The 16,631-nt window shown below is 36.2% G+C and overlaps 2 protein-coding genes across 2 annotated transcripts in view; both read left to right on the top strand.

The window, feature by feature from the left end:
* The window catches only part of LOC100367644 (phospholipid phosphatase 3-like), a 212,664-nt gene that overhangs the window by 138,692 nt on the left and 57,341 nt on the right, over positions 1–16,631 (top strand). The gene's annotated exons all lie outside the window — the stretch shown is intronic.
* The window catches only part of LOC100369297 (centromere/kinetochore protein zw10 homolog), a 39,010-nt gene continuing 27,402 nt past the window's right edge, over positions 5,024–16,631 (top strand). The window contains exon 1 of the mRNA XM_085501049.1: positions 5,024–5,099. Coding sequence (XP_085357175.1) covers positions 5,063–5,099 — 37 coding nt within the window. The 5' untranslated portion in view covers positions 5,024–5,062. The remainder of the gene's footprint in view (positions 5,100–16,631) is intronic.

Here is a 16,631-nt window from a genome sequence, read left to right as displayed (position 1 = left end):
ATAATACAATTGCCTTCTATATGCTGCTATATAGGGATCTAATAACCCGTGACGATAGTCAATGCTGCTAACCTGAAATAATAGACACAAGCTGTAATAATATGAATCAGGCAATGCCTGATGAGCGAGTGCAGCCGGGTAGTTTATCGATTTACCTTATCAGTGTACACAATTCTGAAGATACTTTATCATAAATGGGCTGTCTCTCTTCGCATAATTTGTGAAACGACAAACTAAAAAATGGCGGCGCCCATTGACCGAAAGTGTACGGTTTTCAAACTATTATGGTATATAGCTTTCTTCCATAATCTCCTATATGTACACATGTTATCTATAGAGCTTGCTTCGCGATTTGAATAATTATATGAGTCACTTTTGACTACTTTTGACTGGTGCAGTGGCTAACATTCTGGTCTGTATTTAATCAGTTAGGAAGCTAGGGAGTCTTTTAAGAGAGGCCGCTTGCCCATTATATTTCCAATGGTTTAAAAGTTTAACTGGTTCTCAGTATATAAATGGCATTCCTAGCATCATACAGTGGGTGAAGATTTCAAGTACATGGTCGACCCACTGTATGGTGTTAGGAATGCCATATCAGTGTATCAAGATACGAGCGATAACAGTGGATGCACATCAGAAAATGGCTCAACCGTCATTACATCTAGATAATATACTACTTTCAAGAAAGAAATGTCTTAAGTGTGGTCGAGTTATATTTCTGTCAAGGCAGTATAAGTCATTAGTTTACGAGATTCAAAGTCAAACTAATCTATAAGATTGGCGACACATGCCAGGAGAAGTCAATATAGCAGACAAAGTACCAAGAAACATCAACATCAACATTCCAGAAATGCCAATTTCTGTTTCAGACAGAGAACAGAAAAAAAATGAAAACAGTACTAATGGTTAAATAAGTGAGCAATTGGCAGAAAGTTATTTGATCTTCGAAACACAAACACTTTAGAGATAATAAAAGAAGGAGAGATCATGTCACTAAGTGCCTTAGAAGTACCCAGAGCAGTACACCTAGAAGTACCAGTTGCCTGCTCTACGATGGTCTTTTTACAAGTTCTGCATCAGTTCTTTGCAAATAGAAGGAAACCCAAGGCACGCACAAGGTTGTTGTTTTCATTGCTTGAGGTAGTTCATGGACTTTCGGGGTTAAAAGTAAAATAGGAAAAACTGAGGGAGCGTGGCTTTGGAAGTTGGTGAACAGAAAAGATGTGACGTTTGGGGAAAATGGTCCACCTAGCCGATCAAGTTGTGGGAATATATTTCTCATACAATAAAGAAGAGAACTATAGGAAAAACATTATATTTTATGCTGCTGGTACGGATGAGCAACTTTGTCAATGAATGTTAAGATAATTGGAAGGAGAAACCGAGAAAAAAACTATTATCTTAATCGCCCCTTGTTGCAGAAACGTACGTAGATAGGACAGGTGTCAGCCATTGCTAATGAATTGAAAAATAAGAGAAATTAACCAGAGGGCATCTACCTAAAAATCTGAGGTGCTGCTTTATGAGTGTCGGTATACAGTATCATTTGGGGAAAAGACTTATTTTGTTGTGGTCAATCCTTAAAATTAGGGTTACCCAACAAAGCTTTGTATTCTTGCTGGTGAACTTTATTTGTTTGCAGGTCTGGTTTACTTCTCGAAGAAGAATGATAGAAAGCTTAAATTTATCAGTGTGAAAATATCAATGCTGAAAAAAATAACAAATTGGGACTGCCACTTTAAAAAATGGATTCCTATAACATGGTAACTACAGAACTTTAGGTTTTGTTACTACAAGTGGCAACAGAATACAGTGTACAGAACTTGTAATTTCTCAGACAATCTGCAATAAACTTATCAGACACTATGGAAATGTAGCCAATAAATATTCATTAAAATAAGAAAGTCTCTCGTGTACAGTACTCATGTCGTTATACAGAATGCATTACATTTCAATTTGGTTCTTATAATTATAACCCAGAAATTGCGTGACATCATGAGTATATTGAGAATTATAGAGTTAAAATCTCCTTAATCTGCCCCAGTTGTATTGGCTTGGAAAAGGAATTTGACAAGTAGATCTTCCCCAGATCTGTAGATATAAATGCCAAGCTGTGCCAAGACAGGTACTTTTCTAATTAAAGGGGTTCTGGCAAATCAAGATGGCTGGACCCTTATGGGAAAAAGCTGCTTCTTCAGTTACCAGTTCGTTCGAATGTGTGTTGGTTTAGTCAACTATTGCAATTGTGATTCATATGATTCAAAAGACACTGCATGGACTGTCTGAGATCGATAGCCAAAGGGATGATATTTGGTGGAAACCGACCTGAAACAATATGTTCCGAGGTTGACACAAGTTTTTCAATCGGCTACACTAACTGCAAAACCCTCCAAATGTCCAGTTTCTGCAAGATCTTCTGGTGCAGTGGCGGATCCAAAGGGGGGACAGGGGGCCATGCCCCCCCCCCCCCCAACGCATGACGATTCGTATCATCTGGATTACGCATAGCTTCTCTGCGATTTACGCTCCGTATATTTGAAGCGAAGTTTGGACCCCAATGCATTTTGCTGGATCCGCCAGTGTTCTGGTGGCACTCTGTAGACGGCGGTCTCGGGTCTGAGTATTGCGTTACTGTGTAATGTTAATAGAAACTTCAGTTCAGTATGATCATTTAAGTTGTATTGAATTGAACTGTTTGATTTGGGTTTGTGATATGGAAATGGTGTACGTACTGAGCTCAAGTTAAAAATTGTGGTTAGTTTGGTGATAATTCCAGAAGTCATACTGGAAGAAGGGTTGTGTCTTAAACAAATGCTACTTTAGTTTCATTGTTTTATATATTTAAATGTGATTTACTTTATTATGGTTTTCTTGTCGTGTTCGAATGCTTGAAGGTGCGAGGATTCATACAGACCTCGAACCTATGACAATTGACGCCAAACAGTGTTGGACTCGTAAGGCATCGTTGTTTAAAACATTTTACAACATTATATATTTGGCCATCATTGTTGTTCTTCTGTAGATTGTGTAGTAGATTATTCCTCATATAGTATCAAAACACTGTCCTGAATAATAAAAGTATTGTGATGAGATAATTGTAAACATCTTATAGAATAGTGCTACAGGTAAAGATTGCTTTTTACTTTGCTGGTTCTGATTTGCCACCTGTGTTGAGGATTGGTGTTATGGTGATGAAGTGCTAGGTGTCTGGATTCTGTCATATTTTAGTTCGTGACTTCAAGAATACACTCACCCTATTTCTCTTTATTTAATAGTTGAGGCACCGGAATAGGAGAGCTGGGAATATCGCCTGTAACTTTTAATTTGACAAGACAGTGGTCATAGTTAATTTCTGTTACGTTTACCCCGGTTTACACGATCTTTGTGGTATGGTTCTTAAGAAATCCAAGGTATAATAAACTCAAATGCATTCTTTGAAGTTTCAACTTTTTGTTCATTTGGAATAGAAGACGCATCAAATCATTGAAAGTATATGGCGAACAAGTAGCAAACATGAAACTACTAGTATTTCATTGTACCACAGTGTGTTTTAAATCAGCATAGTTACACCATACACACGCCCAATTTGTGCATATAATGTTTTTACAGACAAGTTTGGTGCTCGTAAATCCGCTGGTTATGACGGTATCCACCCAAAAGTTGTTAAAGTGGCTGCTGAACATATTGCCGAGTATATTGCTCATATTATAAATTGTTTCCTGTCGAAGGGTGTATTTCCTGACAAATTTAAGAAGGCACATGTGACCCCCCATTTTCAAAAAAGATGCGCTTACGAACTTGGTAACTACAGGCTTAGAGGTAAATTATTTGAATCGCTTGCTAATGAACTGCTGTGTGCTTTGTCACACTAGGTGTTTTTATTGACTTAAAAAATGCCTTCGATACCATTAAGCATGACATTTTGCTTTCACATTTACAGCACTATAGAATAAAAGCTTCAGCCTTGTGCTGGTTCCAAACCTATCTAGAGGTTTGGCAACAATGTCAGTACAAAAAAAAAACTGCGAACTAATCTCCTATGGTGAAATACAGGGTTCCATTTTAGGTAGATTCCTTTTTTCTAATTTATATTAACGATATTTCTATATCATCATTTCTTTTGAACATTTAGACATTTTGCGAATGATAACATTTTTTGTTTCATTTCGTTAAATACCATTCTATTAATCTTGACGTCATTAATATTGAATTAAATAAAGTTGCCACCTGGTGTATATCAAATACATTAACCAGTGATATTGATAAAACGAATGTCATGATTTTTGAAGAAAAAAACTTATGAGGGCGCGCTACTGATAGGTGATCTGTCAATATAACTGGTGTTGTCTGCTGTGTATCTAGGGGTCACAATTGGGGTCACACTTAACTCGACACTAGGTTGAAAACACCGCGTATTAAAGTAATGCGTTAAAACAGTAAAACTATAGGGATCATCTCATACTTACACAATCACTTATGTTATTATTTTTTTCAACTCATTGACCCCTCCACACATTGCGTTTTTATTGAAGTATGGGGCAACACTTTTAGCACATTCATTAATCCAATTTTCAAATTACAAAAAAAGTCTTTAACAACCTGGTATATTGGGTGTCATCCCACAAATTAAATTAACTTCAACAAAGAAAAGTTTGACGTTAACTCTTGTAACAAAATATTATTATTATTATTTCAGCAAGATTATATAGATTTATTTTATTTTACAGTGATTTCTTGCGTATTACTGTTTACTTTCTATAATAATTATGCATGGTTCAGACGCCATGAACTAGATAAGTTTCTACCTTTCCTGTACTCGCCAGTAAAACATATTTTTTTTTTTTGTCATGCTTTGATTTCTGGTGAAATAGAAATGTAATCACATATATTTATAATCGTTTGGTTCGGTATATTCATTCTGTATTGGCAAAATGCAGGCCAGCGTCCTAAAACAAACTGACAGTAAATGCCATAACACGAATGCTTTTGACACATATGGAGGTCATTCAACTTTACAAACACAGTGCATTGTGGGATGTGGCGCTGTAGTTAGAAAATCAAGATGGCTTCTTTGGTGGCTGAAGTTCTGGCTACTTCAGGTAAATTATTTCCACTGTCGTAATTTGCTCCAGTGTTATATACGAGAATATAACCATGTGTTAACATTGTGTTGAAATAACGGAAATTTAAAGCATATGGTAACGATGCTATACTTTTACCACTAAAAGCACTATCGAACAGATTTCCATACCGATCGTCCAGTATTTCATCAACTTCAAGATAAAAACATATGCTTGTCAGAGATTCAAGTTTAGCCGCGCTGTTTGATGTAATAGTGTGTATTGGATTTCTGTCACATGAAACCTCTGCTACGGACCAAGAATTTTCCCGGAAAGTTCACACAATTAAATACCATGCGTTATGTGAATTAATATCAATTAATCCCCATAGAGCATCCTTTATAATAATTCTGAAGCATTTAAATAATAACACATGTTTTGGGAAATTAGTGGTTTGCAATGGTGGTGGAATCGGTGTGGTTTGGGTGTTGAAACATCGTTAAAATAATTATTTACCAGCATAATATTCAAGTGACAATGTAAACCAAACTCTTGTACCCCCCTCATCTACGCCATGTAATATTAATTTTAATCACTATCTTGTGTAACCAAAAACGTACGTAATGCATGTGATGTGATGAAGTTATGTAGTTGTAACACCCAGAGTACCCACATAAACAATATGTAAAATCACAATAGAACCCATTGTTTCCTTGCCATGTTTGTGAGTTTAAAACACAGTAACATTACTCAAAGCGTCAAAATAGTGAAATTATTCAGAGTGTAGACATCATGCAAGGGAGACCCAAACAGTTGTATTTGTAAACTCTGTCTTCCTATCATTGTCTCAGAATGATGTCACTAAATAGTTGTATAATAATAATATTGTTATCGTATCCTCTATGGGACTAATCTATGATTATAAAATACAATAAAGGTATAGCAATGAAAAAATAAAATGAAATTAAGAGTACTCATAAGACAAAGTTATTAATAGAAATTAATAAATTAAAGCGAACCTAAATGCGGCCTTAATTTATAGTTGTGTATATTCTAAACTGTATTCGAAATAATATTGCAGTGGTTTAATTTTGTTTTAATTATAACTGTAGCTTGGATAGGCATTTGAAGTGCTTGCCATGGAGGCCATTCATGGAGGGGAATAATTAACGAACGAACATATTTAACATCCGGGTACTTTTCAAAGCTATGACGTTTTAGTATCTGATCGCATTCGTATACGCCATTGTACATAGCCATTCATGCTGCTAAGCATTGTGTACTATTAGTATAAACTCAACTTTTATATGCACAATGTGCTTTTTAAAACTTGGGTTAGAGCCTTATGCGTTTGAAACACAGTATTCTGAGAGTGAAAGCCCAATTGCGTTAAAGTACCGTACTTCCCCGATCGTAAGCCCCTCCCGAGTATGAAGCCCATCCCTATGTTCTTACTTGGTATTTATTTATTGGTTTTTACTGGGCGTCGACGATATTCTTTAAAATATGCGTGTAAAAGGTGTGTTTCATTTCATAATAGTCGTGATTGGCATGTTAGTTTGGTTCATGCTTTAATTTTATGAGAAAACTCGCATTAATTTCAAGTTCAGAGTACATGGCGAACGTACACAACGTGATTCGCATCGTTTCTATTCTGTCATTTACTCAGGATAAACATCGATGTTGCAATTCTGGAGTAATCCATATTTCTTTGAGTAGTAGCCTTCGGAAAGCCAAAAATGTGATCGTCAAGGCGTGTACCTGGTTATTGGGCATGGTTTACTTTGAGACTATCATGAAAGGCCTAGGGTGAACGATGAGACATGTTGGCGACCGAGAAAGGTGTTTAAATTCTTCCTCCACACTCAGTTTACCCACGGTTACTATTAACCGTCGTTTATATCTTGGAAATTGCGAATCGCCAGTTTTTAGAGGAAAAAATCATCTTTTTTTCGTTGCAATCAGTGCTACAGATCGCATTTTAACATTGCGGTAAGTCACTTCCGCATTGCGCTAAAAAATCATCGTCAATAATCGGAAAATTTCATCATTACGACACATCATTTTGATTGGTTAATGAAAGACATGACCTGTTATGTCAAAGGAAGTTGTTCCAGGTCAAATCGTGCTGAAAAACCTCATGGTGGAAAATTGTTTTGCGTCGAGAGTTTACGTACGATCGAAAACATACCAAAACGAAGATAATGATAAATGCCTTCGTCCACTGTTTCCTCACAGACCCTACCCATTATTTCACCGTAAATTCAGACGGTATGTAAATCGTATTGTAATAAAATGTGCGTGTTTTTTATGAACATGTTTGTTTCTTCATTGTAAGTATCGTTCAAATCAATGACGCATTTTTTTTCAAAAATAAGTATTATTTTCCCGAGCCCGGCGTGGTGAACAAATATTTTTTTTTGGATGATTTTTCGTTGTTTGCAAGATGGTTACAGTGTTTAACCCCAAAACAAAATCATTTTTTCTGAGTTGGTCCTCGAGTACAAGCTCATCCCTTACTTTTCCTTTACGTGTTCATGCCCCTGGGCTTATGATCAGGGAAGTACGGTATACTGTGAAGATTCAGATCAGTCCAATGTGAGTGATGAGAGTATATCGTTGACGATGCCCCTTGTTCGGATGAAAGTTTTATTTCAAATTACACGGAAGTCTGTGAACAATCTGCTTGGTGTTCCTGTGACGCTTGTCCCATGATTTTCCAGTGCAGCCCCGTGAATACATGGACGAAAATGTTTCCACCACCACCCTACGAACTCAAGATTGCATACTCCAGCATCCATACTTTGAATAATTTTCACGCCGCACAGTGCAGTACTGGAAACAGCATTTATTAGACAGTTAGACAAAAAACAAAACAAAATGCCTGTCTCGATCAATCGCACATCCATAATGTTTGTATGTTGATATGCTTGTAAATAACATTAACATAAAAGTCGAAACAACCTAGACTAGAAGTCAATTCACCAGTCCAGCCAGCTATGGCTCCCTAAGTTGCTTATATTTAATCAGATACTATTTCGTCATCACGCTTTGTTACCTTACCTGTTTATACCACATGAGGGCGTTTTTTTATGGCAAGATGGCGCAAACTGAAGTCCTTCGCAGGTTTATGGTTTCTCATATTTAAATCATCATAACTCTGAAGATAATCATTTTTTTAATTTTTTTTTTCAAATTTATAATCAATATACATAACTTGATAAATACAAACACCAAAATAGGCTCTATTTAGTTCCCCTTTAAAGTAAATGTTTTTATTTATTTTGAGGCAGCTGGTAGTACTTTTTTCAAGTTTTTCTCTCGAATTTTAAAACAATCATGTATGTACTTAGCATTTTGAGGAACTTATTTTGTACTACTATTGCTTAGTATTGCAACTATTCGTATGAAAATATTAATGAAAAGTGATCAAACTGATTTTCAAAAATTTAACTCATCTTGTTATATTTTTTAATTAGATAATCGAGAAATTAATTACAAACACTGTGGACCCCCTGTGTCCCTATAAAACAGGTCATCATTGATCCTGAATTGAGAATTTTATTTTTTTTACATATTTAATAATAGCACCTAAACATAGAATTAAGTCATGTAAAGTAAGTCATATAACTCATAACATGTTATCACATGACCAACTATGATTGGTAAAGTACCAATCATACATGTTAATTTATTTTAATTATACTTATCAGTGGTTACATAGTTGCAGGCTTGATTTGCAGAATATTTCATTAAATAAAATTTCATTTGTCATTACTAATAGTTAATGTATCATCGGAGTACTGTAAACACTAATTATTCAATGTTTTTTGGCTCAACGGACTATAGGTCCGCTGAGCCTATGGGATGGGTTTCTGTCCTGCGTCTGTCGTCGTCTATCTGTCTATCTGTCTGTGCATGACTTCTTCTCAAAAACCGCCAAACCGTTTGACTCGATTTTTGGTGTGTGGATGCCTTGAGTGTAGATGTGGTATATACCTTGGGTGGACCTCTATCAGATTTGTTCATTTCGTGTCCATATCTTCAATTTTCTATTTTTAGCGAATATTTTGTTATTTTTCATCAAAAATAGTACTTTTGACTTGTTCTTCAAAACCAGTAGTCCAAATTCTTTGATACTTGGTACACATGTAGCTTGGATGACACTTCATCCAGTCACTAAAAGTGGCCAAATTTATCAAAAATTTCAGAAGAAGATTATACAATGATGCCATATTGAAATTATATGCTCACAGGGAGATATGTAATGTTTCCCATTTGTTCTGTCAACTGTTTCTCATTCTCACATAGCACACAGGAGTTCTAAGTTTTCTTTGATTGGTCTATTGTGATTGTAATGAAAACATAACCAGTCAACATATTTAAAATGTGTATAGACATGATTGATTTTGGTGGAAAATTATGCAAATTGCCTAATTGACATACCGATATTTAGACTATTTTGGTGATATCTTGAGAACCATTTAATATGTTTTAATAAACTTGGTGCATAGATGTGTTGGGGCATTTTCCAGATATATTTAGTTTTTGGTGGAAATTTATACAAATTATCTAAATTGCAAAACAACTAGTGAAATTCAAGCTATTTGGGTGCTATTTCAAAAACCCTTCAACATATTTCAACAAAACTTGGTATATACATGCAGGCCTTGCCGTCTATGGCGAGCGATCGGTGATGACGACGATTGAGAAGGCAAGTGAATCACCAAAATCAAACGGCCTTTTTCAGGGCTATGAAATCCTCCAAAAAGAGAATCGTTTTTATTAATATTACAAAATAAATGTGTTTAGTTTATTGCCAAAAATTAAAGATTTTCGCACGTTTTTCATGAGTTAATATAAATTTTGCATGTATTTCTGAGTTTCCGTAATATCACCGATAAATTGAAAATTTGTTGTAGTTGAATTGTGATTCATTAATTTTTTTCATTGAAAAATATGTCAGCCAACTGGGACCGGCGATGCTAAATACAAACTCTGGTATTATTTATACATGTTGAGTGATGATTATCCTGCGAAGGGTTCTAGCTAGACTGGCGAAGTCGGGACTTCTTTTTTGTTTTACAAAAAAAATATTAATGTCAATTTAGCCTTTTTAACGTGATCGCAAAAAATAGGATGACTGCAGTTAGGTTAGTTTTCGCACAGTCCCTCTATCACATAGAGGGACTGTGGTTTTCGCGATTACGCTAAAAGGACTAAATGTAAATTATTTATTTCTTTTTGTAAAACAAAAAAAAATCCCGACTTTGCCAGTCTCGGTTCTAGCGTGCGTTTTGCAACATTCCTAAAGTGGAACACTGGTGGAGATATTGGATATCGTCGTGTGGAAACGGATGAGGGTCAAACACTTGTAGTCAAAGTATGGTGTAACCTCTGTGCCAAATATATGCAGAAAATTCAGGCCGATGTAACCATCAAAAGGCAAGCCAAAAAAGACCTAATGATTTACATTAATGGGACAAATAGCGTGACAAAACATAATGTCTCTAGACATTTATCATCTGACAATAACATTGATCCTGATTAAAATGTGAGATTGACTGTGACACATGGTTCAATTTCAAAGTGAGTTGTGTGATTTAAAAATAAATAAATATAAAAGAATGACTGTAGTATTTTATTTCCATAATAATTTATTCATTATAATTATAGTCATAGGCTATTATAGTTAACTAAAACACCCTGGGACCACCCTTATTGCAAATCATATAATTTTCTAAAATCACTCGCCTCACTGCTTTTAGGAGAGAAATTTGTAATCACTGCCATAACTCGCCTCAATGCTTGTAGGAGAGCAATTTTTCACTCGCCATCCATTTTCAAAAGGCAAGCACTGTACATGTATTACGAATTCAGATAATTGCAAATATCATGTTATGTTATTCTCTCAACACGCTGGAGTTCTTTTTAAGCTCTCTTTGATTCTAATTTTATTGAATATTTCTGTTATTTTTGTAAAAAATTGCACTTTTAGCATTATGTTTTATTGTCTCACTCACTGCCTTTTGGAGTATTTGTCATATACAGCACTAATTTTTTGTACAATAGCCATTGAGCAACAGGCCATTGGCCTATTTTTAGTCCCCGACGCAGTCCGAAAACGGGGACTTATGTTTTGACCTCCGTGTGTCCGTGCGTGCGTGTGTGTGTGCGTCTGTGCGTGCGTCCGGACCTGTATCTTAAAAATGCCTGGACCAATCACTATCAAACTTCACACATACATCATACATGATATTATACATATGCACGTCAATTTGTTTCATAATCTGATTCAAGATGGCCGAATGGCGGCCATTTTTGTGCTAAAAATCATCAAAATCGAGCATTTCTCGGTTGTTTACAAATGGATTTGTTCAAACCTTGTATATACGTTGGACATTATAGGACCTTGATGCACATCATTTTGTTTTACGATCTGATTCATGATGGCCGAATGGCGGCCATTTTTGTGCTAAAAAATCATAAAAAGCAACCATTTCTCGGCTGTTTACAGATGGATTTTGTTCAAACTTGGTATATACATTAGACATTATAGGACCTTGATGCACATCATTTTGTATTACGATCTGCTTCAAGATGGCAGAATGGCAGCCATTTTTGTTCTAAAAAATTCTAAAAATCAACCATTTCTCAGCTGTTTACAGATGGATTTTGTTCAAACTTGGTATATACATTAGACATTATAGGACCTTGATGCAAATAATTTAGTTTTTCAGATAAGATTCAAAATGGCCGACTGGCGGCCATTTTGTATTAATGAATTGTTCTCGTGCCATATATCTCTGACCTGCTTTCACTGATTATGTTCAAATTTTAAATATTCTCTATACATCATGTCATAGATAGACAGATATATTGGTTTGACGATCCTATTCAAAATGACCAAATGGTGGCCTTTTTTGTGCTAAACAATCATCAAATATCAAGCATTTCTGGCATTTATAGATGGATTTTGTTCAAACTTGGTACATATAGTAGACATTACAGGTTTCTGATGCACATTATTTATTTTTCAGATCGGATTCAAAATGGCTGTCTGGCTGCCATTTTGTTTTAATGAATGGGCTTCTAGACCCATATCTCCGACTTGTTTTGACTGATAATATTTTCAAATTTTAAATATTCATTATACATCATGTCATAGATAAACAGATATATTGGTTTGACTATCCTATTCAAAATGGCCGAATAGTGGTCATTTTTGTGCTAAAAAATCATCAAATATCAAGCATTTATGGGTGGATTTCGTTCAAACTTTGTATTTTTCAGATTGGATTCAAAATGACTGACTGGCGGCCATTTTGTTTTAATGAGTGGGCTTCTAGAGCCATATCTCTTAAATGCTTTGACTTATTATATTTAAATTTTATATATTCGTTATACATCATGTTATATATATACATGTATTCAAAATGGCTGATTTTGAATGCTGTTCCAGAGCAATATCTCTCAATAAGGACAAGTACTTGTTTGACGATCAGATACAAATGTCAATCATTTTAATGTTAAAAAAATCATATTCCTGACATGATTATATTCCAGCTATATTACTATAAACAAACTATATATCTTAAATTTGATAACTAACGGGGACTGTGCCATGCATGGCTTGTTAATTTTGCATTTATCGCCAAGAAATAAAATTATACCCACATAAACAATATGTAAAATAACAATAGAATTCATTGTTTCCTTGCCATGTTTGTGAACTTAAAATACAGTAACATTACTCAAAATTATTCAGTCTGAACTTCTTGTATGTGCTGAATAGTTTCACAATGTTTGTGTATGCACAAAATTATTAAACGTACATATCATGGCATTTACCATACCATATCTAATGCGCCCTACCATACCATACCATACCCCATACCATACCATACCATACCATACCATACCATACCATACCATACCATACCATACCATACCATACCATACCATACCATACCATACCATACCATACCATACCATACCATACCATACCATACCATACCATACCATACCATACCATACCATACCATACCATACCATACCATACCATACCATACCATACCATACCATACCATACCATACCATACCATACCATACCATACCATACCATACCATACCATACCATACCATACCATACCATACCATACCATACCATACCATACCATACCATACCATACCATACCATACCATACCATACCATACCATACCATACCATACCATACCATACCATACCATACCATACCATACCATACCATACCATACCATACCATACCATACCATACCATACCATACCATACCATACCATACCATACCATACCATACCATACCATACCATACCATACCATACCATACCATACCATACCATACCATACCATACCATACCATACCATACCATACCATACCATACCATACCATACCATACCATACCATACCATACCATACCATACCATACCATACCATACCATACCATACCATACCATACCATACCATACCATACCATACCATACCATACCATACCATACCATACCATACCATACCATACCATACCATACCATACCATACCATACCATACCATACCATACCATACCATACCATACCATACCATACCATACCATACCATACCATACCATACCATACCATACCATACCATACCATACCATACCATACCATACCATACCATACCATACCATACCATACCATACCATACCATACCATACCATACCATACCATACCATACCATACCATACCATACCATACCATACCATACCATACCATACCATACCATACCATACCATACCATACCATACCATACCATACCATACCATACCATACCATACCATACCATACCATACCATACCATACCATACCATACCATACCATACCATACCATACCATACCATACCATACCATACCATACCATACCATACCATACCATACCATACCATACCATACCATACCATACCATACCATACCATACCATACCATACCATACCATACCATACCATACCATACCATACCATACCATACCATACCATACCATACCATACCATACCATACCATACCATACCATACCATACCATACCATACCATACCATACCATACCATACCATACCATACCATACCATACCATACCATACCATACCATACCATACCATACCATACCATACCATACCATACCATACCATACCATACCATACCATACCATACCATACCATACCATACCATACCATACCATACCATACCATACCATACCATACCATACCATACCATACCATACCATACCATACCATACCATACCATACCATACCATACCATACCATACCATACCATACCATACCATACCATACCATACCATACCATACCATACCATACATACCATACCATACCATACCATACCATACCATACCATACCATACCATACCATACCATACCATACCATACCATACATACCATACCATACCATACCATACCATACCATACCATACCATACCATACCATACCATACCATACCATACCATACCATACCATACCATACCATACCATACCATACCATACCATACCATACATACCATACCATACCATACATACCATACCATACCATACCATACCATACCATACCATACCATACCATACCATACCATACCATACCATACATACCATACCATACCATACCATACCATACCATACCATACCATACCATACCATACCATACCATACCATACCATACCATACCATACCATACCATACCATACCATACCATACCATACCATACATACATACCATACCATACCATACCATACCATACCATCCCATACCATACCATACCATACCATACCACATACCATACCATACCATACCATACCATACCATACCATACCATACCATACCATACCATACCAATACCATACCATACCATACCATACCATACCATACCATACCATACCATACCATACCATACCATACCATACCATACCATACCATACCATACCATACCATACCATACCATACCATACCATACCATACCATACCATACCATACCATACCATACCATACCATACCATACCATACATACCAGTACCATGTACCATACCATACCATACCATACCATACCATACCATACCATACCATACCATACCATACCATACCATACATACCATACCATACCATACCATACCATACCATACCATACCATACCATACCATACCATACCATACCATACCATACCATACCATACCATACCATACCATACCATACCATACCATACCATACCATACCATACCATACCATACCATACCATACCATACCATACCATACCATACCATACCATACCATACCATACCATACCATACCATACCATACCATACCATACCATACCATACCATACCATACCATACCATACCATACCATACCATACCATACCATACCATACCATACCATACCATACCATACCATACCATACCATACCATACCATACCATACCATACCATACCATACCATACCATACCATACCATACCATACCATACCATACCATACCATACCATACCATACCATACCATACCATACCATACCATACCATACCATACCATACCATACCATACCATACCATACCATACCATACCATACCATACCATACCATACCATACCATACCATACCATACCATACCATACCATACCATACCATACCATACCATACCATACCATACCATACCATACCATACATACCATACCATACCATACCATACCATACCATACCATACCATACCATACCATACCATACCATACCATACCATACCATACCATACCATACCATACCATACCATACATACCATACCATACCATACCATACCATACCATACCATACCATACCATACCATACCATACCATACCATACCATACCATACCATACCATACCATTACCATACCATACCATACCATACCATACCATACCATACCATACCATACCATACCATACCATACCATACCATACCATACCATACCATACCATACCATACCATACCATACCATACCATACCATACCATACCATACCATACCATACCATACCAATACCATACCATACCATACCATACCATACCATACCATACCATACCATACCATACCATACCATACCATACCATACCATACCATACCATACCATACCATACCATACCATACATACCATACCATACCATACCATACCATACCATACCATACCATACCATACCATACATACCATACCATACCATACCATACCATACCATACCATACCATACCATACCATACCATACCATACCATACCATACCATACCATACCATACCATACCATACCATACCATACCATACCATACCATACCTACATACATACCATACCATACCATACCATACCATACCATACCATACCATACCATACCATACCATACCATACCATACCATACCATACCATACCATACCATACCATACCATACCATACCATACCATACCATACCATACCATACCATACATACCATACCATACCATACCATACCATACATACCATACCATACCATACCATACCATA

This window comes from Saccoglossus kowalevskii, chromosome 7 (genome assembly GCF_978046115.1).
Source record: "Saccoglossus kowalevskii chromosome 7, keSacKowa6.1, whole genome shotgun sequence".
NCBI lineage: Eukaryota > Metazoa > Hemichordata > Enteropneusta > Harrimaniidae > Saccoglossus > Saccoglossus kowalevskii.
This window is presented reverse-complemented; position numbering and strand designations above follow the sequence as displayed.